At 44.2% G+C, this 25,306-nt stretch overlaps 1 protein-coding gene across 2 annotated transcripts in view; it reads right to left on the reverse strand.

Annotated features, from left to right (window-relative positions):
* Window positions 1–18,041: 18,041 nt before the first annotated feature.
* Window positions 18,042–25,306, reverse strand: part of KIT (KIT proto-oncogene, receptor tyrosine kinase) — an 86,422-nt gene continuing 79,157 nt past the window's right edge. For both annotated transcript variants that reach the window (XM_019469682.2, XM_019469673.2), the window contains exons 18-21: window positions 22,168–22,279; window positions 21,957–22,056; window positions 21,488–21,593; window positions 18,042–20,381 (exon numbers count right to left, since the gene is read on the reverse strand). In XM_019469682.2, coding sequence (XP_019325227.2) covers window positions 20,250–20,381; window positions 21,488–21,593; window positions 21,957–22,056; window positions 22,168–22,279 — 450 coding nt within the window. In that variant the 3' untranslated portion in view covers window positions 18,042–20,249. The remainder of the gene's footprint in view (window positions 20,382–21,487; window positions 21,594–21,956; window positions 22,057–22,167; window positions 22,280–25,306) is intronic.

A 25,306-nucleotide genomic window follows, 5' to 3' on the forward strand; every position in this document is an offset into this window, starting at 1 on the left:
AAGTGATGTGATCTGATTTATACTTTTCAAAGGTCACCCCGGCTGCTAGGTAGAGACAGATTGTAAGGGGCAAGAGGGAAAGCGGGAGGCTGCTGCTGGAGTAATGTCGGCCTGGACCAGTTCGGTCGCAGTAACAAGACACGGTTAGACCGGGGATTCGGTTTGGTGGTGAAATGAGCGGGACTTGGTGACAGACTAGATGTAAGGGATTAAGGAATGGGGCTGGTCAGGGGTGACTCTAGTTTTTCAATGAAGAAATTGGGTGGAGGGTGACCTAAGTTATCGTGATGGGGAGTCGGGGGGGAAAAAGAGGGGAAACAGGAGTTCATTTCTAACATGTTAATTTTGACATGGAAAGAGGTGCCGATTAGTCATCCAGTCACACTACAAAGCAGACATTCGGGTATTGCAGGTATGATGTAGGAGAGAATGCAAGGTTGGAGAGAGAAATTGGCAGGATGGGCCTTGGAGCCACTCAGCTTTGCTTTGACTTACGGTTCTGCTAATGACTAGCTGTGTGAACTTGAGCTAGTTGTACACCTTTGAGCTCTGGCATCCTCAATTACAAAACGGGGCTACATTAGTTTCCTAGGGCTGCCATAATGAAGTACCACAAACGGGGTGGCTGGAAACTTCCGGAAGCTAGAAGTTAAAGGTAGAGATGTAGGCAAGGCTGGCCAGCCTTCCTCTGAAGCCTCTAGGGAAGAATTCCTCCTTGCCTCTTCCCGGCCTCTGGTGGTTGCAGGCAACCCGTGGCATTCCTTGTCCTGCAGTTCCCTCACTCCAGGCTCTGCCTCTGACATCAAGCACATTGTCTTCCCCCCTTTCTGCATGTCTCCATGTCTCTGTCTCCCTGTGTTCAATCTCCCACTCCTTTCTCTTCTAAAGACCCTAGGCACTGGGGTAGAGGGCACCTTAATTCAGCATGACTTCATCTTGATTTGATTACGTCAACAAAGATCCTATTTGCCAAGTAAGGTCACCTTCACAGGTAGCCCAGAATAGCTATTCCACATATCTTTTTGAAGGGAAACAACTTAACTCACAATAAAGCATAACATCCTACTGGTTCGGTTTCTCTGAAGGACCCTAATACCCCCAACACTTGAATCTGGGTTTGGCGACTTGGGAGAATTGTCCCGGGGGTGGGTTGAAGCAGCTTCGTTGACATCCAGGGAAGTGTCCGGTGACCAGTGCTGGCAGGAGAGGCAGCATCGACCGCATCCGGATGCCACCCCCTTTCTCTTGTCATTCTTCCACATCTGTCCCTGGCAAAAGTACCTAAACGCCTTTCAATACATTCTTTTTCTGATATGATCATCCAATTAGTCTCTGTGACGTACTAAGGGACTTGTAAAGGTGGCTGATAAGCCTCATAAACCCTACCTCCTTGCCCAGTTTCATCACATTTACCCTTCCCCCACTGGTCCCTACTCGCCACCTCTCTGGATCTTTCTTCTCCAAACTCTTGTCACCTGGGTCTTCGGCACCTGGCCTTTCTTGGGTCTTTACATGATGGCTCCTTCTTGTCATTGAGGATTCAGCTCAAAGGGCTCCTTTCAGGAAGGACTTTCTTCCTACTGTGTGACTTAAAGCAATCCCTTCTCCACCGAGAGACCTTCATTAGTCATTTTATTTTCTTCACAGCACTTGTCACTATCGAAAAGTGCCTTGTTCACGTTTTTACACGGTTATGGTCTACCTCTCCCATCAGAAGTGATCCCGGGAGAGCAGGGACCTTTTCTGCCTTGTCAATGCCGCACCCCCAGAACCTCGAATGGTGTCTGACTCAGGGTGTGCAGGAATCATTTGCAGAATAGAAAACAGTGAAGGCCCCCCCCCATAGGAAGCGCCTGGGCCAGACTCCTCAAAGGCCCTCTGCCCTGCTCCAGGGCTCACTCTTCATGCTGGAGCATTAATTTCTGAGTGTAGGCAACTCGTGAATTTTTTCTTTCTGAGGATCTAGGCTTTATCCCCCCTTCGGGGTGCCAGCAGGGGTGCTTCTGTCCATGTCGATTACTGCCATTTAAACTCGGAAAACTGCCGGCGTGTCTGACAGGGAAAAGTTAGAAAGCCAAGACCCCCCCGGCCACCCCAAGCTACAAATGGCACCAAGAGAGCCCTGGCTGTGCTGGCAACAAAGGGCACCCACTGGTACTTTCCATTGAGAAGCAACAGTAACAAAAAAGATTTATTTCTTTGCTCTGGTCTGTCCTAATCCTATTAGTATGTTTCTTGCTGGAGAAGGGGGAAGAGGGAGATCTGGTTTTTCAGGCTTTTGGAGGAATATTTACAGGGCCGGCCTGTTTGGGGTGGGCACGGGGAGGAGGAACACAGATACAGGGAAATCAAGAGGGGAGTGAGAGAGGAGAGAAAGAGCAGATCGCAGAGGGCAGAACTGGAGCGAAGGGATAAATAAATGCAACAGAGAGGAGACAGAGGATGGAGGGAGGGAAAGGAGAAGAGCAGAAAGGGAAGGAAGAGACGGTGGGAGGAGGAAGAGAGCTTCAGACCAAAGGGTGGGACAGGTACAGAAAACTGGGTTTCACGTCGCCTTTTTTTTTTAAATTCCAGTAAGAGCAATTTCCCTCAGCAAGTTACTGGAAGCAACTCCTGTGTGGTTACTCTGGATCCTGTGCACTGTGTTTCCCTCCTTTCTCTCCCCTACAGACTCCTGTCCAACCCCCATGGTGAAGAGCCAGCCCAGAGAGTGCATTTATGCACACCAAACACTGCTTGAAGGACCACCTCCAAGTTCAAGTAGTAACTTGTTTTTTCAAGTTTATTTATTTATTTTGAGAGAGAGAGAGAGAGAGAGAGCGCAGGAGGGGCAGAGAAAGGGAATCCCAAGCAGGCTCCGTGTTGTGGAGCCCCCAGTGTGGGTCTCGAACCCATGAACTGTGAGATCGTGACCTGAGCCAAAATCAAGTCATATGCTTAACCCACTGAGCCACCCGGGTGCTCTTCCCTGTAGTAACTCTTAATCCTTGCAACCACCCAATGATGGAAGGCCAGTGCAAGAGGCCCCATATTTCAGATGGGAAAACTGAGACCCAGAGAGGTGAGTAGCTTGCCAGAAGTCACACATCTGATGATCTGAGAAGCTGGGGTTCAATTCCAAACAGTCTAGCTCCAGAGTCTATCTTTCTCAACCATCCCTTCATTCAATAGTGAGGAGCTACTCTATTCTAGGCACCCTCACCTCCCTTCCACCTCCCCAGACACAGCTAATTACCCCATTCCCTGTGCTCCCGAGGTGTTGTGTATTCCCCGGGTCCCGCGGTAATAAATTGTACCTGTGTGACCTGCCTCCCTCAGGAGCCCTAACATTGCTTGAGGGCACTCGTTAGACCTTCTTCCTCATTGTGGTGCGTGGCACCCAGTCCTGGGCCTCGTACAGAGCAGGTCCTCAGAAAATGTTGGATGATAAGGAGTGATTGATTTATTGATGGTATCTGCTGTGAGTTTGGAGGTACTGCCTCAGATCCTAGAGCTGCAGGCTTCCCTTGGTTGGTATGGAAAATGCCATACGTCCGAAAGGCAGTCCGAAAGGCAGTGTGCAATTGCCCGTCTGTGTCCTGATTCATTTACCTCAAACTTGCGCAGCCCAAGGCGAGACTGGGGCGGGGTGGGGGAAGCAAGGGAGAAAATCACCAAAGCTGGGGTAGGAGGCATCGCATCGGCAGGAGCTGAGCACCTCCCGGGAGGGTTCAGTGCTGACGATGCGATGCGTCTCTGGGTTGCGAGCCGTTAGCGGGGGCTTCAGCTGTCGTTTGCTCACGTCTAAGAGAGGGCCTGGTGGGGGCGACATGCAAGAGAAAGGTTCCTCTGTTCTCAGCAGATCCGGCGGCATTCACAGAATCACAGACCCCAGAGATCAGCCAGTTCGGTGGTTTGTAACACCTCTTTCTTGCTATGAGTAGCGGGACTCTCTTCTAACCAGATATACGCACCAGATAAACGTCAGGTAGCTCCGGTTAAAGCAAGGGTAAAGACTCAGAATCCCACCCACTCCTATCTTCACATCACTGAGCATTCTGAAAACCACTGAGATCTCATGACCCGCTCATTTCAAAGAAAGCTGGTGAATTCCACCCCCACAGAGCTTACGTGACCCATAGGAAGCGACCTAGGTGCTGTGTAGCTTCGAGGTAGGATTCACCAGATCTGAAGAAGAGTTTCCCCCATTTTGTCCCTCTGCTTCTTTTCTAATAAATACAAATCCACTAAAATAGTGATGAAGGGGCACCCGGCTGGCTCAGTCGGTTAAGCATCCGACTTTAGCTCAGGTCAAGATCTCACGGTCAGTGAGTTTGAGCCCCGCGTCGGGCTCTGCGCTGAGAGCTCATCAGAGCCTGGAGCCTGCTTCGGATTCTGTGTCTCCCTCTCTCTCTGCCCCTCCCCTGCTCACGCTGTCTCTTTCTCTTTCTCTCTGTCTCTCAAAAACAAACATTAAAAAAGAAAAAAAAAAAAAAACAACAGTGATGAAAACGGTGCTCTGTATTTTCTAGTATGTCGTTTTCAGGCCACTCTCTGAAGCCTGGCACGCTGCTGCCTGTTACAACCAGCCTACAGCCAGACTAGACAAACGGGGAAGCCCTGATGTCTATTCCGTGCACTTGTGTAGCACTTGACAGAAAACTTTTTCGGATGTGGCGGCGTAATTTGTTGAAAGAGTAAGTTGTGTGACAGGCAAATGTTGCCAGAAGACAGCATCAGCACCCCCTCCCTTTTGTCTCTTGTTTTCTAAAGGCCGGGTTCACAGAAGGCGGAAGGCCTTACACAGGTTTGCCCAGAAGGGGTGAGGCAGGGGCTGGGGATGTGTAGGGGAGCTAGGGGTATTTGGGGAGGCTCTCTGGGACTCGCAGGGCCTAGCAGCTTTGTGGGACGGCACATAGCTAGGACTCGTGCTCAACAGCACCACAGACTTCCGAGAGGAGGCAAGTCCTCAACGGACAGGAGAGCCAGACCCAAGGCGAAGGTCAGTCCCCTAGTGGGCACCAAAGCAGCAAGAATGCCTGGCTTCCAGGGGACCGTGCGTGACTTTCTTTCCCCAGCTTTCCCGAGGTATAATTTACAAATAAAATTGCACTATATTTGAAGTATACAAGGTGACGATTTGATATAGGCATATATTGTGAAAGGATTCTCACTATTGAACTAATTAACACATCGATCACCTCACATAGGCCCTTTTCCTTTTTTTTTTTTTTTTTTTTTTGGTGAGAACACTTAAGATTAATCCCTTGCCAGCTTGGTAGGATAGGGGTGGGGAGCAGATAAAATTTGATTTAGAAAAGTTCATTGTGACCTGTGTTTTAGAGACAAAAAGATCCTTGTCGTAGACAAACTTGAGGAGGCCAAATATGCTTCACGCATTATCTTCTTTGATCTCCGCACTGTCACGTAGGGTAATTAGAGCTCATGTTGTTCCTATTCTCATTTTCTCAAGGAGAAAACTGGCTCTCGGGGTGGTTTAGTGTCCCACAGTTATTAAGAGGGGGAGCTTAGGGGCGCCTGGGTGGCTTAGTCGGTTAAGCGTCCGACTTCAGCTCAGGTCACGATCTCGCGGTCCGCGGGTTTGAGCCCCGCGTCGGGCTCTGGGCTGATGGCTCAGAGCCTGGAGCCTGCTTCCGATTCTGTGTCTCCCTCTCTCTCTGCCCCTCCCCCGTTCATGCTGTGTCTCTCTCTGTCTCAAAAATAAATTAACGTTAAAAAAAAAAATTAAAAAAAAAATAAAAAGAGGGGGAGCTTGGAGTCTTCTCTTTTTTCCTTTGAGTAGCACTTCCAAGATTGTCTCAGAAAGAGAAGGCATATCGGATACGATGTCATGGGAGAAACTGCTACTCTTATTTTTAAGAAAGGAAAGGGGTGGGAGTATTTTTCTAATTAGATTCCCTCAAGCTTGTACCGGGAAGGATGTATGGTGACTCACAAAAATATTTAAAGTGCAGTGTCGGGAATTGGCCCTGGGCATTCATTGCAACCTTCTTCAGTGATTTGCAGCCCTGCAGAGTACTTGGCTAAAAGTATTTCCTAGGCTCTCTTGAAGCTAGGGTTCTGGCTGGGAATTCGGTTCCACCTGTTTGAAGTACTGATGTGAGGTTGAGAAGGTGGAAGTGAGCAGGGCCACCTTTTCCCTCCTGCTTTGGCTGCTGCTGTTGGCTAACATGGGTACAGGGCCATGTTTCTCTGCTGTAGTGTCCTTGTCTAGCCCCTAGCAGCATGGGTATGAAAGTCAGTAGCAGCAATCCAGCCATAGCCATCTCCTCATCCCTGCACTGCAGCTCTGAGATGAGCTTTTGAAGTCAACAATTCCAGTGGTAGCCTCCTGAGTTTCATTTCCTGGCTGCTCCAGAGACCGCAGCTCCTTTGGTGGGTCAGTTCGGTAGTGTTTTACAGGAGGCATATTTGTAGGACGAGTCTAGAGCCCACCTTCCATGCATAAGCGCTGAATCCCCTATATTAAATCCCTCTCTGCTTGAAATAGAATAGTTATAGGTTTTGTATCAGTACCTTGAATGATACATAAAGTTCCGTAAAATCACATAAACCTTGCAAAAACATCCTGGAAAATGAAATGAGAGGGAAACAAGCCATGATATCAGTACAAAGTGTGTATCATCAAAGTGTCTCCATTTGCAGAGGGTAGATCACTAATTTGGTTTCTAACCTTTCTACGGGTGACTACCAAGAGGAAAAACAACTATTTGACTTACAAAATCCATTATGCCAAAACATTCCGTTTCATGGAAAAGCACCACGTGTTCCAGGATGAGAAAGAAATTTCCCTCATGGGTCTTAAAAATGCTGTGAATGATAATAATATAGTAGAGGTGATCTGGGCACAGTAACTCACTAATTGATTTAAAAACAAAACAAAAAGCCAACACTGGTTAAAGTGGTTGCAATTATTTACAAAAACATCATGATACAGGCACATCTTACACCTTTTATTTAAATTAATCCTATGAATATGAGTTCATTCCCCAATCTTTTGGTAGGGCGATGCTCTTTCTTTGATTCCAAAACCTGATTTGAGTTATGCTGCCATTTCTCTCTTCTATAAATCACATCCACAATATATCATCTATGATTTGAAGTTAAACAAATTGTGAAACATTGTGAGTATGTATTTCTTCTAAGTTTTTTATAGGTTTTCTCCCATTTTTTTTTGTAGTGGTTATTATACCCTTATCTACTTTGAGAGCAATTTTTCTTGGCCACTCACTTTTATGAAGTTTTTCCAAATATTTCCCTTGATTTTTATTGAAATAACTCCAGTCATACTTTTTTGGGGTAATGAATATAAATATCAAAATATACTACTATTATAAGTTCAACTGACATAAATATGTTTGCAACAAGACAACTTGGCTGGCATGAGCACAAGAGGGCAGACAGACTGGAGAATAGCCCTATTGAGTCAGAGTGTCCAGTGGGTCTGGACATCAGTCTCTACAATCCACAGAGGGTCTAGAGCACTCTGGTGAAAGTCATGTCAAGTTAACACCAGAATTGAGTACCGTACTGCCAAAACTTAAAACGGATTATCTCATTTAATTCTATGAACAGCCTATGAGCTAGGAGCTCTTCTTATTTCTACTTAATAGATGAGGTAGCTGAGGCTCAGAGAAATTACATGACTGGACTAAAATCTTATAGTTAATTGATGGCAGGGCTGAGATTAAAACTAGAGTCTTCTTAACTCGAAACATTAGCCACAATAATGTTCTTTTTACAATATCCCTAATCTAAAGTGGAAACTGATGGGATACCCCAAAGTAGAATTCAGCAAAAGCATTTCTGGGGGTTATGATATAGTATCAACCTAGTCTGTGCACGCAGCTTTCTTCTGTTCATGGATAGAACTTGAGTTTTAAACAAGAGGCGAGATGAACTAATTATTCTTTAGACAATTGTGCATAAGCATGGTTTCTATCAACGAGATTTTTAATGGATTCTGAATGTCAGGGAGTTGGAGGTTATACTGCCTGACAAGTACCCGGAGTGCAGCTATTTTCATCATTGGGTAAGAGCAGGCTAAAGTTTTACTAAGCAGCCCAAAGAGGGATAAGGATTGATATTCTTGGGGGTAGGGGAGTTGTAATCATTGGACAGCAGTCCGAAGAGAAAGTGACAGCCTATTTTATAGTCTGAACAGTTCGTATCTAATGTAACACTGGCATGATTTGCCTTTATTTTAATCATAGGCAACTGAGCTATAGAAATGTGTATGATTGAGAAATAACTCCTTTCTTCCAATTTCCTTTAGACATCTAAGAAAAGCTAATAATCTTCTAAAATATATTGAGATGCCTGGGTGGCTCAGTCGGTTGAGCGTCCGACTTTGGCTCAGGTCATGATCTTGCAGTCCTTGGGTTCGAGCCCCGCATTGGGTTCTGCACTGATGGCTCGGAGCCTGGAGCCTGCTCTGGATTCTGTGTCTCCCTCTCTCTCTGTGCCCCTCCCCTGCTCATGCTCTTTGTGTCTCTCTCTCAAAAATAAACATAAAGAAAATTAAAATACATTGACTAAAAGCCAATCCAGACCAATTAATATTCCTTCTACTTTCTTAGTCCTTTTTTAACTTACTGAAGTATATTATACTTTCAGACTTCATTAACCTTTAATGAACACATGTACCTGCCCAGCACTGCTCTGTACCCTCTCCGATGGATCATCTTTATTTAATACACTGACTAAGATCTATTATCACATACTTCCCCTTGATTTAGCTTCAAACTCAAACAAACAAATGCATGCCACCTTCTACATTTGTTATGAGTGGACCAGAAATGTTAGGTCTTAGACTTCCAGTAGCCAATGTGATAAGTTCTTATCTGAAAACATCAGGTTTTTGGTATTTCCATACTATAGGAAATCCTAAGTTCAGTTTATGTGTGATGCTCTGGAATGATCATCACAATACATGAGAATTTAAAAATGTAAGTTGCAGTTCCAATAATATTCCCATTTCTTTAAAGAACAGAAATAGGTGGATAGACAGGTAGAAAGGCATGGGAGGAACCATACCAAACTTATTGACTACCGAAGGAAGAGTAACAGTTAAACAAATCTTTTCAAAATGGTAGTATATTACCTACCAATTAAAAAGAAAATTGGAAACAAATTGGTGCTGGAGAAGACTGGAAAACCTGCAGACAAGGAAGGTGTACTTCCTTCCTTATTTCCCTGTTAAGTCAAAAGGGGAGTCTGTGGTTAAGTGGCTGGGGACTGCCCCCAAAGTGCTTCAGGCCAGGAAGTCTTCCAGCAAGAGAAGGCATGAGCCATAGCCAACCACAGCAGGCAGGATGGGATTTTAAGCTGCTGAAATGCAGGGGACTTTCAGTGCTTCCAAATGTGGTCTGTGAAAGACTAGAGAGTCTGGGGGTAGCCGTGGGATGGGGGATGAGAGCCTGGCAGGTGGACTTCTGGGACCCCCTTGCCATGGGTTTGCTTATTGGGATTCTCGTGTACCTTGGGCTGGAGCAGTGACAGCAACAAAAGAAGTCGAGAATTTCCAATTCCATTGAGAGGGACTTTGGAGTCAAACACAATTTACTTAATCTCGCTCTTACATAGCTTCCCCATTTGTGTAACGCAGATAAATTTATACCTTCTAGGACTGTTATGAGCATAAGATGAAATAATGCAGTTAGGCACTTAGTATTGAATACGTGGTCACTTAAAGGGAAAAAAAAAAAAGGGAGTCAGCCACATGGTAAATAGAGGCACAGGGCAATGGCGGGCTTGGAATGCCTTCCACTAGACCATTGTCTTCAATTTTCCCTGTCACCTTTAGATATTAAGCATTTCAGAGACCTGGGGTAAATGGTCACCAGCATGTGCTCTGAGCACCTATTCATCCTGGGGACTTCCTCTTTCCCTTTTTGAAAAAGCTGTCTCATTTTGCAAGGTTCCAACCTAATTGCTCATCAGCCTCGGAGGAAAGAAGGCCAACAGGACATGAAGCTCACTCAGGCCTAGTGAGCGTTATGGGAAAGACCCCTTCTTTCATCCTAGACCAGGACAAAACACAAGGCCTTTACTGACCCAGGTAGTCTGTCTTGATGAAGACAGGATAATAAATACACAGCGAGGCAGTTTGACATAGTGCTCAGAACCCAAACTCTGAAGCCAGACTCCCTGGATTCAAACCCTGCCTCTGCCACTTACCAGCTGCCTGACCTTGGTCGAGCTACCTGACCTCTCTGTGCCTTAGTTTCCTGATCCATAAAATAATAACTACTGCATATGGTTGTTGAGAGGATGAGATCAGTTAATGTATGTGAGCACTGAGAACATAAGAGCTATGTAAGTGTGATCTAGAAGAATTAGCACACATGCTCCATTTCTCATACCCATGTCCCTACAGCCATAAGTCAGTGACAGCACTGTTTTTCACTGAATCTGTTTGAGGTCTCTGTATTTTTCTGAACAAAGCCACTTCACGTAGTTGTGAATTGATCAGCTCGCCAAACGAAAACTACCTTCGCGTCGTATTTATAACGTCGACTGGAATATTTAGCGGTAAGCAGTAGAGACAGTTCACCCATACCAGGTTTCCCTACCAGACCCTCCCCCAAAGTAAAATGTGTTCTGATTAGGGGCAAATGATGCCATACGAGGGGGATTGGACACTCGGGCCGGGCAGCCTGTTGTGTGGACACAAATGTTTTCAGCTGCCCCAGAATGCTTATTCACATCCTGAGGCAAGCAGCCATGAAAACGTCCTCTTTGCCTGTCTTCGTTCTTCATTTGCTATAGAATAAGAGCGGCTGCTAAGCCACAGACCACAAAGAAAAAGGTCAGTCTCATAAACTACACCACAGTCCTGCTGATGTGCTTGAAAAAGCACGCACACTTCAAAGCCAACCATGGACGGAGACACATAGGCAAGCCGCTCGAGAATGTTTATTTCAACTAGGAACATTTACCCTGAGGACCCAGCCCTTGTGAGGTTAAACCCCTCATAGAAGAACCCACATCATAAAAGCTGCATTTAACCAACAAAAGTGGAATCAACAGTGAAGGAGACATATGGGTAACAGCTTGTTAATTTATAACCAACAATAACAACTGTTGAAGCAAAGGCAAAGTGTTGTGTTCACCCCCACTCTCACTGAACCGAAATCCTTGGATTTGCCCTCCCTCTGATGCTCTTCTCTGCACTTCAGACCCCACTCCCTCTGCAAACCCAACATTTTGTTTTGTTTTTCTCACGAGGCTCAGATGAACAAGACTGTTCTTTGAAACACAGAGGGAAAAGGGGAAACGTTCCTGGAGGACGCGGGGAAGTTCACATGGCATATAAGGAAGCGGACAGATCACGAAGCTGTGAGAGCGATAGATAATTCTGGAACTTCATTATTAATTTTTACTTCAACCATCATCCTCACCCAAATTTAGTAGCGTTGGTAATAAGTATCAAAGTGGTTGATTTGATTTCTTTACCTTTTCTTCCATTTTTGAAGGTGAATAAAATGGCTAAAATATCATCCAAAGCCCAGAAAAGGACAATAAAGGGCTTGCCCGTGTACCAACTAGACCAGTGACATTACCATTTAAAATCCTAGGATTCAGGGGTCAAACAAACTAGTGTGTGCGTTTCAGCTCCACTGCTCTTAAACATGAGGTTTAGGGCAAGACAGTGAGCCTGAGAGGTAAAGTTTTTTCATCTTCAAATGGAGATAAGTAATATCTACCTCCTGGTGTTATCTTGAGGCTCAAATAAGGAAATAAGTGTAAAATAGCCAATGTACATCCAGGTACATAGTAGACATTCAATAAATGATAGTTATCACCATCATCGTTATCACCATCATCATCACTGATAATTATCCAAATAAGGTAACCTATTAGTTATATGACCAAAACATCTAGAAAGATCCCAGAGACAGTCAGACTCAGTGAGCATGTGTACACTCTAAGAGAGTCAGATATGTGGTGTCATCTTACAAGGGAAGAATATTGAAAAGGAACTCATCAAAATTATCTGAATATCTATTAACTATAAACAGGTATGAGAGAAATTTGGGGGATGATAGCAATTTTCTAAAACTATATCAAGGGGATGGATGCACAACTCTATAAAGTTAATAAAATAACTGAATTATATACGTACAGGGAATGGGTTTTATGATATGTTAATTATACCTCAATAAAATTGCTGAAAAATATTCTCCATGGACAGGAGCTGAAGGGGAATTCAGAAAACAGGAAGAACAGAAACTACTTTGCATGTAGCATGGAAAGACAAAAAGATGAAAATATGAAAGCTGGATTAAAAGACACAAGGGCAGAGTGAGAGTCTCTATGGTGCACTGAATCGGAATCCTAGAAGGAGAAGAGAAACACAATGGACAGAGGCAATTTAAAAAGGGCTAAGAATGTTCCAATATTGATGAAAGACACAAATCCACAGATTCTAGAAGTCAAAGAATCCCTAATAAGATAAATAAAAATAATTTGAGCTTAGACATATCATAGTGAAACTACAAAGACCAAAGACAAAGAGACAATGTTAGAATCAACAAAGAAAGACAAATAACTATCTTCAAAAGAACAGACTGATCTGACTTCTCAACGTCAATGATGGAAATCAGAAAAGAGTGGGAATAAATGTGCTGAAATGAATGAACCAAATAGAATTGCTGTCCTTGAATTTTATTTCCAGTGAAAACACTGTTCAAGAATAAAGGAGAAATAATCCCCTTAAGGCTTGCCACCTGCAGACCTTCCTGAAAATCAAATTCTTCCTGTTTTTGGTTTTTTGTTTTTTTTTTGGTTTTTGGTTTTTGGGTTGTTGGTGTGTGTGTGTGTGTGTGTGAGAGAGAGAGAGAGATAGAGAGAGAGAGAGAGAGAGAGAGATCACTGAAATTCTACATTTCTTCCATGGGCTGGGCCTTGAATAGTCAACAATTAGGTGCAGTCCCTAGCTTCAAGATGCCCCAAATCTAGACCAGGGTGATTAGATTTAGCAAACAGAATACAGGATACCCAGTTTAATTTGCATTTAAGGTAAATAATATTTAGTATCTGTGAGTCCCAAATGGCACACAGAGCATGTAACTGGGTGTCGTCTGTTTTACCTGGCCACCACAGTCTATCTGAGGGGATAGATGTCAGAGATATTGTTGGAAATTGTCAGCTGGTAGGTGACATCCATATCCCAGGGACTGGATGAGATAGACCAGAGCTTGGGGAGAGCATGTCAAATGAAAACAGACAAATAAAGGACCAGACCCAGCATTCCAGACTTTAAAGGGTGATGAAGGAAAACAGGTGGACCAGGGAGGGCAGGCCAGAAGGCAAGTTGCAACGAGGAGGTTTCCCATTGCATGAAGCTGCATTCATTCCATGAGTATTGAGTGTCTGCTACAGACCAGGTACTGTTCTAGACACTGTTATAAGCAATAGAAAAATGGAAAAGGATGCTTTAAATTTTTACTTTGGAGATTATATTCTTAAAGCTTTTAGAGAGCCATTTTTCCTACTCTAGTGATGACCAGGCCACCTGCTACAATACAATCCCTTCTGTTATGGATTGAATTACATCCCACCAAATTCATATGGAAGTCATAATGGTAACTAACTCTCACTACCTCAGAAAGTGACCTTATTTGGAAATAAAGTCATTGTAGATGCAATTAGTTAAGGTGAGGTCATACTGGAGTAGGGTAGACCCTTAATCTGACATGACTGGTATCCTTATAAAAAGAGGGGATTTGGACACAGACATACACACAGAAGGAGAACACCATGTGAAGAAGGCAGAGATCTACAAGCCAATGAATGCCAAAGACTGCCAGCAAACCACCCAAAGCTGGGAGAGAGGCATGAAACAAATTCTCTCGGCAGCCCTCTGAAGGAACCAACCCTACCAACACAGTTGTTCTCAGACAGCTGACCTCCAGAACAGTAAGACAACACATCTCTGTTGTTCACGCCCATCCCCACTCCCAGTGCTCAGTGCTTTGTTCCAACAGCCCCGGTGGACGAGTACTTTGCTTCACAAAACTTCCCTAGAAGGCTGACCAGCTGGTACTTCCAGATACAGCCCAGGTAGCCCCAGGTCCCCTCCTGGGAGGGGGGGGGGTGACTCTCCATGCAGATGCTGCCCCCAACAACCTGCTCCCAAGATCAAGCCTTGATTGGGAGAGGTCTCCTGTCTGCAATTTCTATACTTCCAGCACGGGGACCTACTGGCAACTTTAGTGTCTCTCCCCACTCCAAGGAAGAGAAGTTCTGCCACTTTCCCTTCCTCCCTACCCTTCCGAGTCACCCCTTTTGTCTACTTCTCGTGTCCTCCTTCCCACAAAGCAGGTGTGCATGCCTCAACAAGGCTGCCCAAAAGAACTTTCCTAGTTCCCCTTTCCCCTTCTCCCCCAGGCCTCACCCCCAGTGAGTGTAAAATGAAGCTGCCTACCCAGGCCCCACTCTGGGTAAAAGTTGTGTTGTCTTATATTTCCTGTCTTTCCTGGACCCATTTCTTCCCAGATGACTCTTCCTTGGTCCATGCTGATGGAATGTTTAAGTATTCATTAAAAGATATTAATTAATCACTCATGGGCACTGTGCTAGAAGCTTCAGGAGTGTGTGAGACAGAGACCACTTGTGTGTTGATGTGAACCGTGGTAATCATCTAAGGGTGATGGGTAAGTCTCGCCTGAGGCTAACTCCAGTGGATTTGTATGGGCTTCCCGGAGAAGATCGGGACTTCTAAGGCATTGTGGCTCTGTGAGAAGGAATGATAGATAGATGAGTGATGTCCATGTGGACACGGAATGGGGGACACCAGCATGGGATGACCCGTGATATTTGCCACCACGGAAGTACAGAGACTCCGATGTGGATTCAAATTCTGGCTCCATGTTGTACTAAGTGAACTTAGGCAAGTCTCAACCTCTCACGACCTTCTGAGAAATTTAACCCCTGAATGTTTGGGTAAACATTTTGACAAGTAGATGATAACCAATAAAACTAGTGATCCTAGCACATACAGGTATTTTATGCTAATCGATTTTAAGACAGGAGAAGGTGGGTGTGGGGAGCAGATGTAAGAACCAAAATAATTACAGCATAAAGCAGAATAGATTTAAAAAAATTTTTTTAAAACGTTTTATTTATTTTTGAGACAGAGAGAGACAGAGCATGAACGGGGGAGGGGCAGAGAGAGAGGGAGACACAGAATCCGAAGCAGGCTCCAGGCTCCGAGCCGTCAGCCCAGAGCCCGACGCGGGGCTCGAACTCACGGACCGCGAGATCGTGACCTGAGCTGAAGTCGGACGCTCAACCGACTGAGCCACCCAGGCGCCCCAAAGCAGAATAGATTTTAAGAGCAGTAAGAAGTACAGGTACAGAATGCCATGGGAATTGAGAGGCAACTTCCAATTGAGATCGTTTCCTTGGTCTTGAAAGGTGGGAGCTGATTGGAAGGGAAGAGACCATATGAAGTCTGAATGGGTGAAGGCAGAAAGAATGCAGTGTGTTCATGGGTCTATGGTAATATGAGAGAAGCTGGAAAGGAAGGCTTGATCAGGGAACCTGAATTCCTGGCAAAAATCTACATGGGACACCAACTGGGTTATGCTGGTACAGGAGCATCTTCTTCGTTCCTAGTGAGCCAAATTAGCCATGACAAACGTTACCATTTGTGAGGAACATTTATGTATTAGGCATATGAATGCGGTCTTGATAGCTTCATATTAGTATGTTGAGACAGATCCCACTATTATGGAACCAGATTTCCAGAGCCAATCTGCCCGATATCACACATCAGTAAGTAGTCGAGACAAGGCTGGAACTCGGATTTGAACCTAGTTTGAGCCAGGACAAACACATGATACTTACTTTGTGACTAAAAGCTGGGCCAGTGAGGGGATAACTAGAGGCTAGTAATACAGGAGCCTTTGACAGCTTTTTTTTTTCCTTTTTTTAAAAAGTTTACTTATTTACTTTGAGAGAGACAGAGACAGCGTGAGCCGGGGAGGGGCAGAGAGAGAGAGAGAGAGAGAGAGAGAGAGAGAATCCCAAGCAGGCTCCATGCTGTCAACGCAGAGCATGTCGTGGGGCTCGAACTCATGAAACTGTGAGGTCATGACCTGAGCCAAAACCAAGTCGGATGCTTAACCGACTGAGCCATCTAGGTTCCCTTGCCATTGACTGCTTTTAACTCAAGATTTCACACACATGAAAAAGTCTAAGTGACACTGAAAACATTCAGAAAGAAAGGACTCCTTTGTTCTGTGGTCAACCAGCTTTCATTCCTGTAACAGTGGAAAATGCTGGACAGAAATGTGGGTCTGTATTTCAATCTATTGACGTGTCCTAGCCACACAATTCCCCCCTGATTTTAAGAGGATTCCTCTTCTTTACAGTCACCTTTCAGCCCTCTCCCCTTTCCTTTCTGGAGGTTCTACTATAGGTATAGATGCCGTGTCAATAAAGAAAATCAAAACTGATGATCTTTTATGTGCCTAACCCATTTTTAGTAAGATCGCGTGGTTAGTGGTTGTTCTTTGTTTCAGGCTGGGAGGACTCTCGGACCCTGTGGAGGTTCTGGACGGAACTTCCTGATCACAAAGGATGTTCTGGCCACAAGACAGTACCCAACCACCTGGCACAAATCAGCTTCCTCCAAGCAAGTGACAGAACTTAATGTTCCAGAAGCAAGTGAGAATAAGGTCGAAGGGTGGAGCATGAACATCTCACAACGGAATAACCTCTCTTCAAAATCCAAGCCAACAAGAACACAAACCACTTTCTTGGGATGCCTCATGTCAACCCTGTGAATTACTTTACAGTTCACGTTAATTTTTCGACAATCTCTTTTAGGAGGAAACAGGCCAGTTATATTAGACTGGACCACACAACACTGTCGCTGTTTCACCATCATTTTGCCTACAAAATTGGTCATTTCACACAAGTCGACCTAATAATAATTGTAGCAATGTGTAGTATTCTCAAAATGTTTCATATACGTATTTTTCAATTTAAATGGAGACCGTGGGGTGTATGTGCCCCTTTGAAACAGCACACCTGTATCCCTTGGATATATACCTAGTAGTGCAAATGTAGGTAGCAGTGCTGACAACAACCAAAACATGGAAAGAGCCCAAATGTCCATTGGCAGATGAATGAATAAAGAAGATGTGGTATATATAGACAATGGAGTACTACTCAGCAATCAAAAAGAAGGAAATCTTGCCATTTGCAACTACGTGGATGGAACTGGAGGGCATAATGCTAAGCAGAATTAGTCAGAAAAAGACAAATATCATAGGACTTCACTTAAGATACAAAACAGATGAACATAAGGGAAGGGAGGCAAAAATAATATAAAAACAAGTAGGGGGACAAAACATAAGAGACTCTTAAATACAGAGAACACATTGAGGGTTGCTGGAGGGGTTACGGGTGGGGGGAATGGGCTAAATGGGTAAGGGGCATTAAGGGAGACACTTGTTGAGAGGAGCACTGGGTGTTATACATAGGGGATGAATCACTGGAATCTACTCCTGAGATCATTATTGCACTATATGCTAACTTGGATGTAAATTAAAATATAAATAAAATAAAATAAAATAAAATAAAATAAAATAAAATAAAATAAAATAAAATGGAGACCTTGGGTTGTAAAAACAAAATGAGACTATATAGCACATACTAAATTCTTAATAAGTGTTTGCTGAATCTTCAAGTATATAAACCCCAGTGATCTGATGGCCTTGGTTGTATCTTACGCACACCAGGTATAAACTTTTTTTTAATGTTTGTTTATTTTGAGAGAGAGAGATCAAGCATGAGAGAGGGGCAGAGAGAGAGAGGGAGAGAGAGAGAATCACAGAACCCAACACAGAGCTTGATCCCATGAACGGTGAGATTGTGACCTGAACCGAAATCAAAAGTCAGATGCTTAACTGACCGTGCCACCCAGGCACCCCTAGGTACAAATTTTCTAACGTCAGGCTGAATGCCCTTTAACACTTTGAAGCTGAGTTTCACTAAGCTTGAAAAAATAATAAAAAAAGTTCCACTTGATTTATATATGTACATTTTTATTAGAATTCTTCAGAACTGTCAATAGTTGGACAATACACCAGGAAAAAAACACATGGAACATCAACATCCTTTAAACTTGCACCGCGCACATATTTACACATAAAGTTACTGTATATATAAAAAATATTTTCAAGGACTCATGGGCGGGGGAATTATTCAAAAGACATTATTGCTACATTTCAATATTTACAAAAAAAAAGCCATAAAATAATTTCAAACATTAAGCCACTGCAAAGAAACATCCAATGTGGAAAAAAAAAAACAAAACAAAAACAACACAACTATAAAAATATAAACTTTCAAGAATATCCAAGACAAAACTCTCAGTGAAGTGCCCCTGAAGTACCTAGACACCCACAATCAACAGCCACTTATCTTACTATGATCAAAGTCAATAGAAACACAAAGGAAATTCTCTGACAAAGTATGGCAAATAGCGACAATCTCTTACATGATAACAAAACCCCAAAACCTGTTGCCTTTGGAAAGGTGCGAGAGTATAGAACTCCAGTGCAAATGGTTACTTCCAGCTAAACGACCACAGTTCTCTAAATGTAGTCTAAGGGACCCAGGAGGGGGAACCGTGAAGGCGGCATACCTGAATCTCGCGAGACAACAAACATGGCCGCATACACAGGGACCTCTGACGGTTGGGCAGGGAGTTATTAAAAAAAAAAAAAAAAAAAAAGTCAACTCTAAGAATAATATCCAGGCTACAGCCCAAAGGGTACAATTTAAATATGTTTCAGCGGGAGAGTAGCCTTACGTCTAAGGAACGGATACAGTATGTTGAGTATATAAACATCAGAGTGCTTTAAGTGTTGGTGGATTGCAAATAAATAAGTACTCAAGCACTCTGCTTCCTACATGGCTGCTATGTAAGCTTTCGGGAAGCTCCTCTGGACAGCTGGGTGAAGAGAAGCAAGAGCAGTACTGATGATGAAGGCCAAGCTGCTTCTTGAGTGTTGAAGGACCCTCTTGGGCTCAAGGCAAGAATACCCCCCAAAATATTTGTCTACAAGCATACACACACGCACACACATACACACTTATATAGGTACTGGCCCGGCGTCCAGGATATGCCTGCAGAGGAGGCTGAATCTAAACTTAATGTCTGGCTACAGAAGGATCCAAACTAAAACAGCACTGTTTTGTCACTCCCGAGGGAGTCATGCAGTCAGTCACTTTCTCAAATGGCATCCAATCCATTGAGCACAATGCCATTCTGAAGCTGGTAGGCTTGTTCTGGAGCATCTGCAGAGCAAGTTCATAGGCTACAAAAGGAGATCTTTGTTAAGATTGTGCTTGGCAATTATGGGTTTTTTTTTTCTTAAAAAAAAAAAAAAAAAAAAAGCACTGTTTCCTTCAAATTTGTCTGGCCCTTAATCTATTTCTACACACAGCAGACTTGAGCCAGGGTCATATCCAGAAACTACATCTTGTGGGTTTTCTCTCCTCAATATATGAACATGTACAATTTATAGATGAGTATATACAAATGCTGGCTGGGGAGGCCTTCTCTCTGATTCAGCGCCCTAATAGCGAACTCTATTTACAGACCAGGTCAGTAGTAAAAAGGCTCATGCCCAGCAGCGAGTCTTATACTCCTGCTCGGGGAGCATTTTTTCCATGGCCTATGTCTCATTCCTCAGCACAAAATCCTAGATTTCTTAAGCCCAGATAGTCATAGACTTCTGCCCTTTGTTCTAATAACATTCCATTTTCCACATCAAGAGATCAGGTTTCAGCTTCTAATCTTGCTGCGTCATCGTATCATTATGGATGGTTATGAGGCCCAAAGGCGACTACTGCCATTTATTCAAATAAACTATCAACTCTGCTCTTCAAACAGAAAGTGGAGAAGCCTTGGAAAGGCCCCAGGGTGTGTGGCCCATCCCACCCTCCCTTGCTCCAAGTCTGCATTTTGTTTTTGTTTTGTTTTGTTTTCGTTAATGGGGGCTGCCTCGTTATCGGGGATATGTGCAGTTCGAACCCTTACAATAGCGTGGTGGCTGATGACAAAAATCATTGGCCACTGAAGTGTGCTTGTAAAGACGGGATTACAGCGGGGTGTCCTCTACCCTGGAACAGGATGCGAGTTGAAGGGGGAATGAAATAACCAGGATAGGAACCAAAAGAAGAGGGATCGTTCTCCCTGGGGAGACCCCGGCGCTCCTCCTGCTTCAGGCATCCTCGTGGACCAGCAGAGGCTGGGTAGAAGATGTGCTGCTGCCCACAGAATTGATCCGCACACAATGGTCCACCGCTGTGGGGCGCTCCCGGTTCGGGCTGCAGTTTGCTAAGTTGGAATAAATCTGAGGAAAACAAGCCCACAGTTAACATGCCAGTCCCTACACCACGAACACAACGACAAAGGGGCCCATTTGGGCTTCGGGATCGCAAATAACTTACAAGGCCTTTTAAAGGGAGGAGATTTACAAGACTTTCACAGCCAAAACCCCAATCCTATTGACAAAAGGAAACACAAGCTTTGTTTTAGCCCTCATTTCCCCCCAGGTCTGATACATAAAAAGTGATGGCAAAAAAAATGTGCTGGGATGCATCTGGGAGCAAGTATTATCTAACCTATTAAAAAGCTTTATAAACCTCTGAGGCCAATGATGAACCCAATGGCTGATGTCATTTGCTGGGAAATCGGTGGCCCTTCCAGGGGTGGGAAATGCTGTTGTATTTGAAATCTGCTCGGACACCCGGAAAAGCAAGCTTTAACCCAAAAATATCAGTGGTGTGCTCATAGAAAAGGTAGCTCCGAGCCACGATCCATTAAAAAAAAGCAGCTTAAATAAATCCAAGTTATAGTAAGGATCACGAATTCTTCCTTAAGAGCAGGAGAAGAAATAATGGATTTGAGTTTTGAACGCCCCCCCCCTCCCCAAATCACTGGGAGGGATCTCCCAACTTCAAACAGCTCTTCATTCTATATGGCTTGTGGGCATGACAGCTAGCTACCATTTTCTGGCTATGCTTGTTTGAGCAGAAGGTCTATTTCACTGCAGTAACAAGCTGTCTTTTCTATGCCTTCATTCTAGTTCACATTACCCCACTGTCCAAAGGCTGAAGGGCCATGACACGTGACACAGAGAACACGCCGACCCCATGACCGGCACTTGGGGTGGGGGAGGAAACACGGTGCATCCTTATGAAACATTCCGCTTCCACATTTCTGCATGCAAAGCCCTCCACTCTTTTTCCTTCTCATCTCATGTGTTTAGGCTCAGAAAGGGGAGCCAGGCAGAAAGAACTGTTTCCACTGCTTTACGTGGCTGCCCAAAGCCCAGTTTGCCACCTAAGCCAAGGAGAGAAGGGATGAGTAAAGGTCTTCACCCCCAGAGCCTCAGAAGGGTGCATCTGGAACCAAGAGAAAGGAAGGAGGTTCTACGCCTGGCCAGAGGGAACTCACATGATTGGTGCTATCTGAAATCTGCTTCTCGATTAGCTGCACGATCTGCTTGAATGTTGGCCTTTTCAGGGGATCAGCATCCCAGCAAGTCTTCATTATGTCATACCTGCAAAGCAGAAAGCCATTTCCTATCACCCCCCAATGCCGTTAACCTGGCTTCTCACGGCGTATGCCATGTGACAATCTCAAATTCCAGGGCCGTGCAAACGGACATACTGAATGGCACGTGCGTGATGAAATAAAACACCGTATATGTGAAAGGTGGCTGAAACTTTCCGCATATTTGGTGACAAGAGATTATGAAAATAAGCTACAAAAATGACATTTGATCAAGATGTCATAAAAAGGAATCAGGTGACATTGACATTTCAAACCGTACCAGTGAAAACCCTTAACATCTGGGTTTCTATCTTCGTAAAGGAAAATAAAAGGGGAAGCACTATCTGAAGGAAAACGTGTCGGCCCTTACATTTCAGCAGGTGCGTGCTCAGGGCTGAGCATTCGGAACCCTTCCTTGATCATCTTGTAGAACTTAGAGTCGACTGGCATTCCAGGGTAGGGGCTGCTTCCTGAGGCACAAACGGTTTGCAAATCAGTGTTACTAATAAGCAAGCAGGACACTGACGAACCTTAAAGAAGATGCTGAGTCTAACCAAGGTGCCTTTGGCAAGGCATTTTACCTAAAGAGAACAGCTCCCACAGAAAAATCCCATAGGACCAGACATCACTTTCAAATGTGTACACACAGTTGAAAATGCTTTCAGGTGCCATCCACTTCACAGGTAGCCGAGCCTGTAATGGAAGCACAACAGATTCGGCCAGGTTAATTAAGAAGTTAAAAAAAAAAAAAAAAATTCCTGTAGACATTGCTCCTGCTGAGGGGGTGAGGGTGAGAAGTTGACTGCCCGCCATCTCACAAAAGCCTTTTCCCCTAGGACCTCAGATGACTCCTACTACCTCTGAAACTGGGGGCTCACACGATCCTATCCCCATTTTCAAAAGCGGAACATTGAGTCAATACAGCATGGCGGTTAAGAGCACAGCCGTCAGAGGCAGACACATGGGTTCAAATCCTGGCTCTGCCACTGGCCTTGAGTAACAGAGGTTTGTGAGTTACCACTGAATGTGTTTTCCCTTTTCCTTGATAGAAACATGGCCTCCCACAATAAAAACGACATTTCCCAGCTCCTTTGCAGCTTGGTGTAGCCATGCGACTCAAATCTGGACACCAGGTTGTAGGTATGATACGGCAACTATAGGAAGAACTTCTTAAAAGATGGCTGGCATGTGCCCTTTGCTCTTTCCCTTCTCATCCCTCCTCCACCCTGCCTTCCGACTGTGGTGGCTGGCTATCCAGTGGCCACCTTGGGCCAAGAACAGGAGGGCTACACCAGAGATGTAAGAAAATGGAAGGGTAAAAGGATTTGGTCCTGAGTGCTTCACAGAACCTCTACACCAGCCGTGGCCTGCGGCTACTACACTTCTTTTACTTTTCTTTTGGGTTTTCTGTCCTTTGAAACCCAAACCAATCCTTCATGAATACACTGGGGAGGTCACAAGTAACTGTAATTAAAAGACAATCTCGGGGCGCCTGGGTGGCTCAGTCGGTTAGGCATCTGACTTCGGTTCAGGTCATGATCTCACGGTCCGTGAGTTCGAGCCCCGCGTCGGGCTCTGTGCTGACAGCTCAGAGCCTGGAGCCCGCTTCGGATTCTGTGTCTCCCTCTCTCTCTGCCCCTCCCCTGTTCATGCTCTGTCTCTCTCTATCTCAAAAATAAATAAACGTTAAAAAAAAAAATTTAAAAAGACAATCTCAATATGGTCTGCTAGAAAGCAAAAATAATACTTCATATCTCATGAGTTGTTTGGTGGGTTAAATGAGATCACGTAGGTAAAAGTGCTTACCACAGTACTGCCGACAGACCAATCTCTAAACGATTGCCTTGCACAAGCGAGCACACAATAAATAGGGGCGGCTCATGGTGCCTAGGACTATTCCAAGGTGGCAAGTGGCAGACTGGTCTTTACATTCAACAGCTGAACTTCACATCCTGAAGTCTCTCTGCTAAAATCGAGTCAGACTTGCTGGGACTATTGCTCTTACAGACATTCTGGATGCCTGGATCTTAATCTACCACAAAAAGCTAACTCAGTCCTTCTCTTAATCCATTCAGGATTGAAACTGGGAAGACAATTTTGTTTTTCTAGTGTTAAAGTTATTTTAGCCAGCAGGAATGAGAAAAGAAAAGAAAAGAAAAGAAAAGAAAAGAAAAGAAAAGAGAAGAGAAGAGAAGAGAAGAGAAGAGAAGAGAAGAGAAAAGGAAAGGAAAGGAAAGAAAAGAAAAGAAAAGAAAAGAAAAGAAAAGAAAAGAAGGGAAGGGAAGGGAAGGGAAGGGAAGGGAAGGGAAGGGAAGAGAAGGAAGAGAAGAGAAGAAAAAAGAAAAGAAAGAAAGAAAGAAAGAAAAAGAAATTAAGGAAGAAGAAAAGAAAAGAAGGAAAGGAAAGGAAAGGAAAGGAAAAGAGAAGAGAAGAGAAGAGAAGAGAAGAAAGAAGGAAGGAAGAAAGAAAGAGAAAGAAAAGAAAGAAAAAGGAAGGGAAGGAAGAAGGAAAGAAGAGGAAGAAAGGAAGAGAGAAAAAGAGAGAAAAAGAGAAAAAAGAGACAGAGAGAAAAAGAGACAGAGAAAAAGAAAGAAAGGGAAGGAAGGATGGAAGGGAGGAAGGAAGGACACATTCCAGTATCCCCTCCCAGATTTTATACCTAAGTTCCTACAGGGAGCTTTAACCTGAGATTGAAGGTGTCCTGAACTCAGGGGCCTGTGGACTTGGAAGGGGGAAAAAAATGCCATACATTCTTATTTTCACTAACTTCTAAATGAAGTTTAGCATTTCCTTAAGTTCTGGATGAAAGCAATAAAGCCCAGTAATGTCAGCAGGTCCTGTGATTCCATCACCAACAGTCACTGCAGACACCTCCATCATGATTAGTGTTTACGTTCATCACCACTTTGAAATCAGTTTTTAGACCCACGGCTAGAACAGGTTATTCTGTGTAACAAAGAAACACGCGTACTGATGTCAAAAAATATCCTTTTTTAATATTTTGATAACTATATTCCAATTTAACTGCTTTTCTTGGTAATCCTATAGATTTTATTTTATGCATTTAAGACAATGTTCTGACAAGGTATCCGCTGGCTTCACCCACAGAAATATGACGAAGAACCTACGAGGAATGGAAGAACTTTCTGAGAAGCTGACACGGGGAGATGTCACATGACTATGATGTAGCAAATCTGAGGCAGTAACATGTTGTGGGAGTTTCCCTGCTTTTAACTTGTCCCATAAATCCTCCTTGCCCAGGAGCCTGGTGAAGAGAGATCTGTAATTGGTTCGTGCAACAGACTTGAGCTGGAGCCCACAATCTAGAAGCCTGGTGGGACCTAACCCATCCTTGTTCATTACAGGTCGCGAACCAATCACAAGCTATTAAGAAGCTGCAGCATAACCACTGTCATGATTATTTATATCCCACATAAGACATCTATAAAGAACAGTCAGAAGAACGACCGCCACGTGCATATTGGCTGCAACGCACCTGAACTCTGTAAAGTTCTAAGCACTTCACCTAGATTCACTCATTTAACCCTCCTAACAACTTGATGAGTCAGGTGACAGTATCATTTCCCAAGAAGAGAAAAAGAAGCAAGGTTGAGAGGCCCCGGGTAATTCTTGCCAAACATCACAGAGCCATTAAATGATGGAACCAGATCCGAGCTCGGCAACGGCAGTCCAGAAACTGCCGTCTTCCTCCTCTTGCCC

This window comes from Panthera pardus, unplaced genomic scaffold (assembly GCF_024362965.1).
Source record: "Panthera pardus isolate Hobbes unplaced genomic scaffold, ASM2436296v1 HiC_scaffold_13, whole genome shotgun sequence".
Taxonomy (NCBI): domain Eukaryota; kingdom Metazoa; phylum Chordata; class Mammalia; order Carnivora; family Felidae; genus Panthera; species Panthera pardus.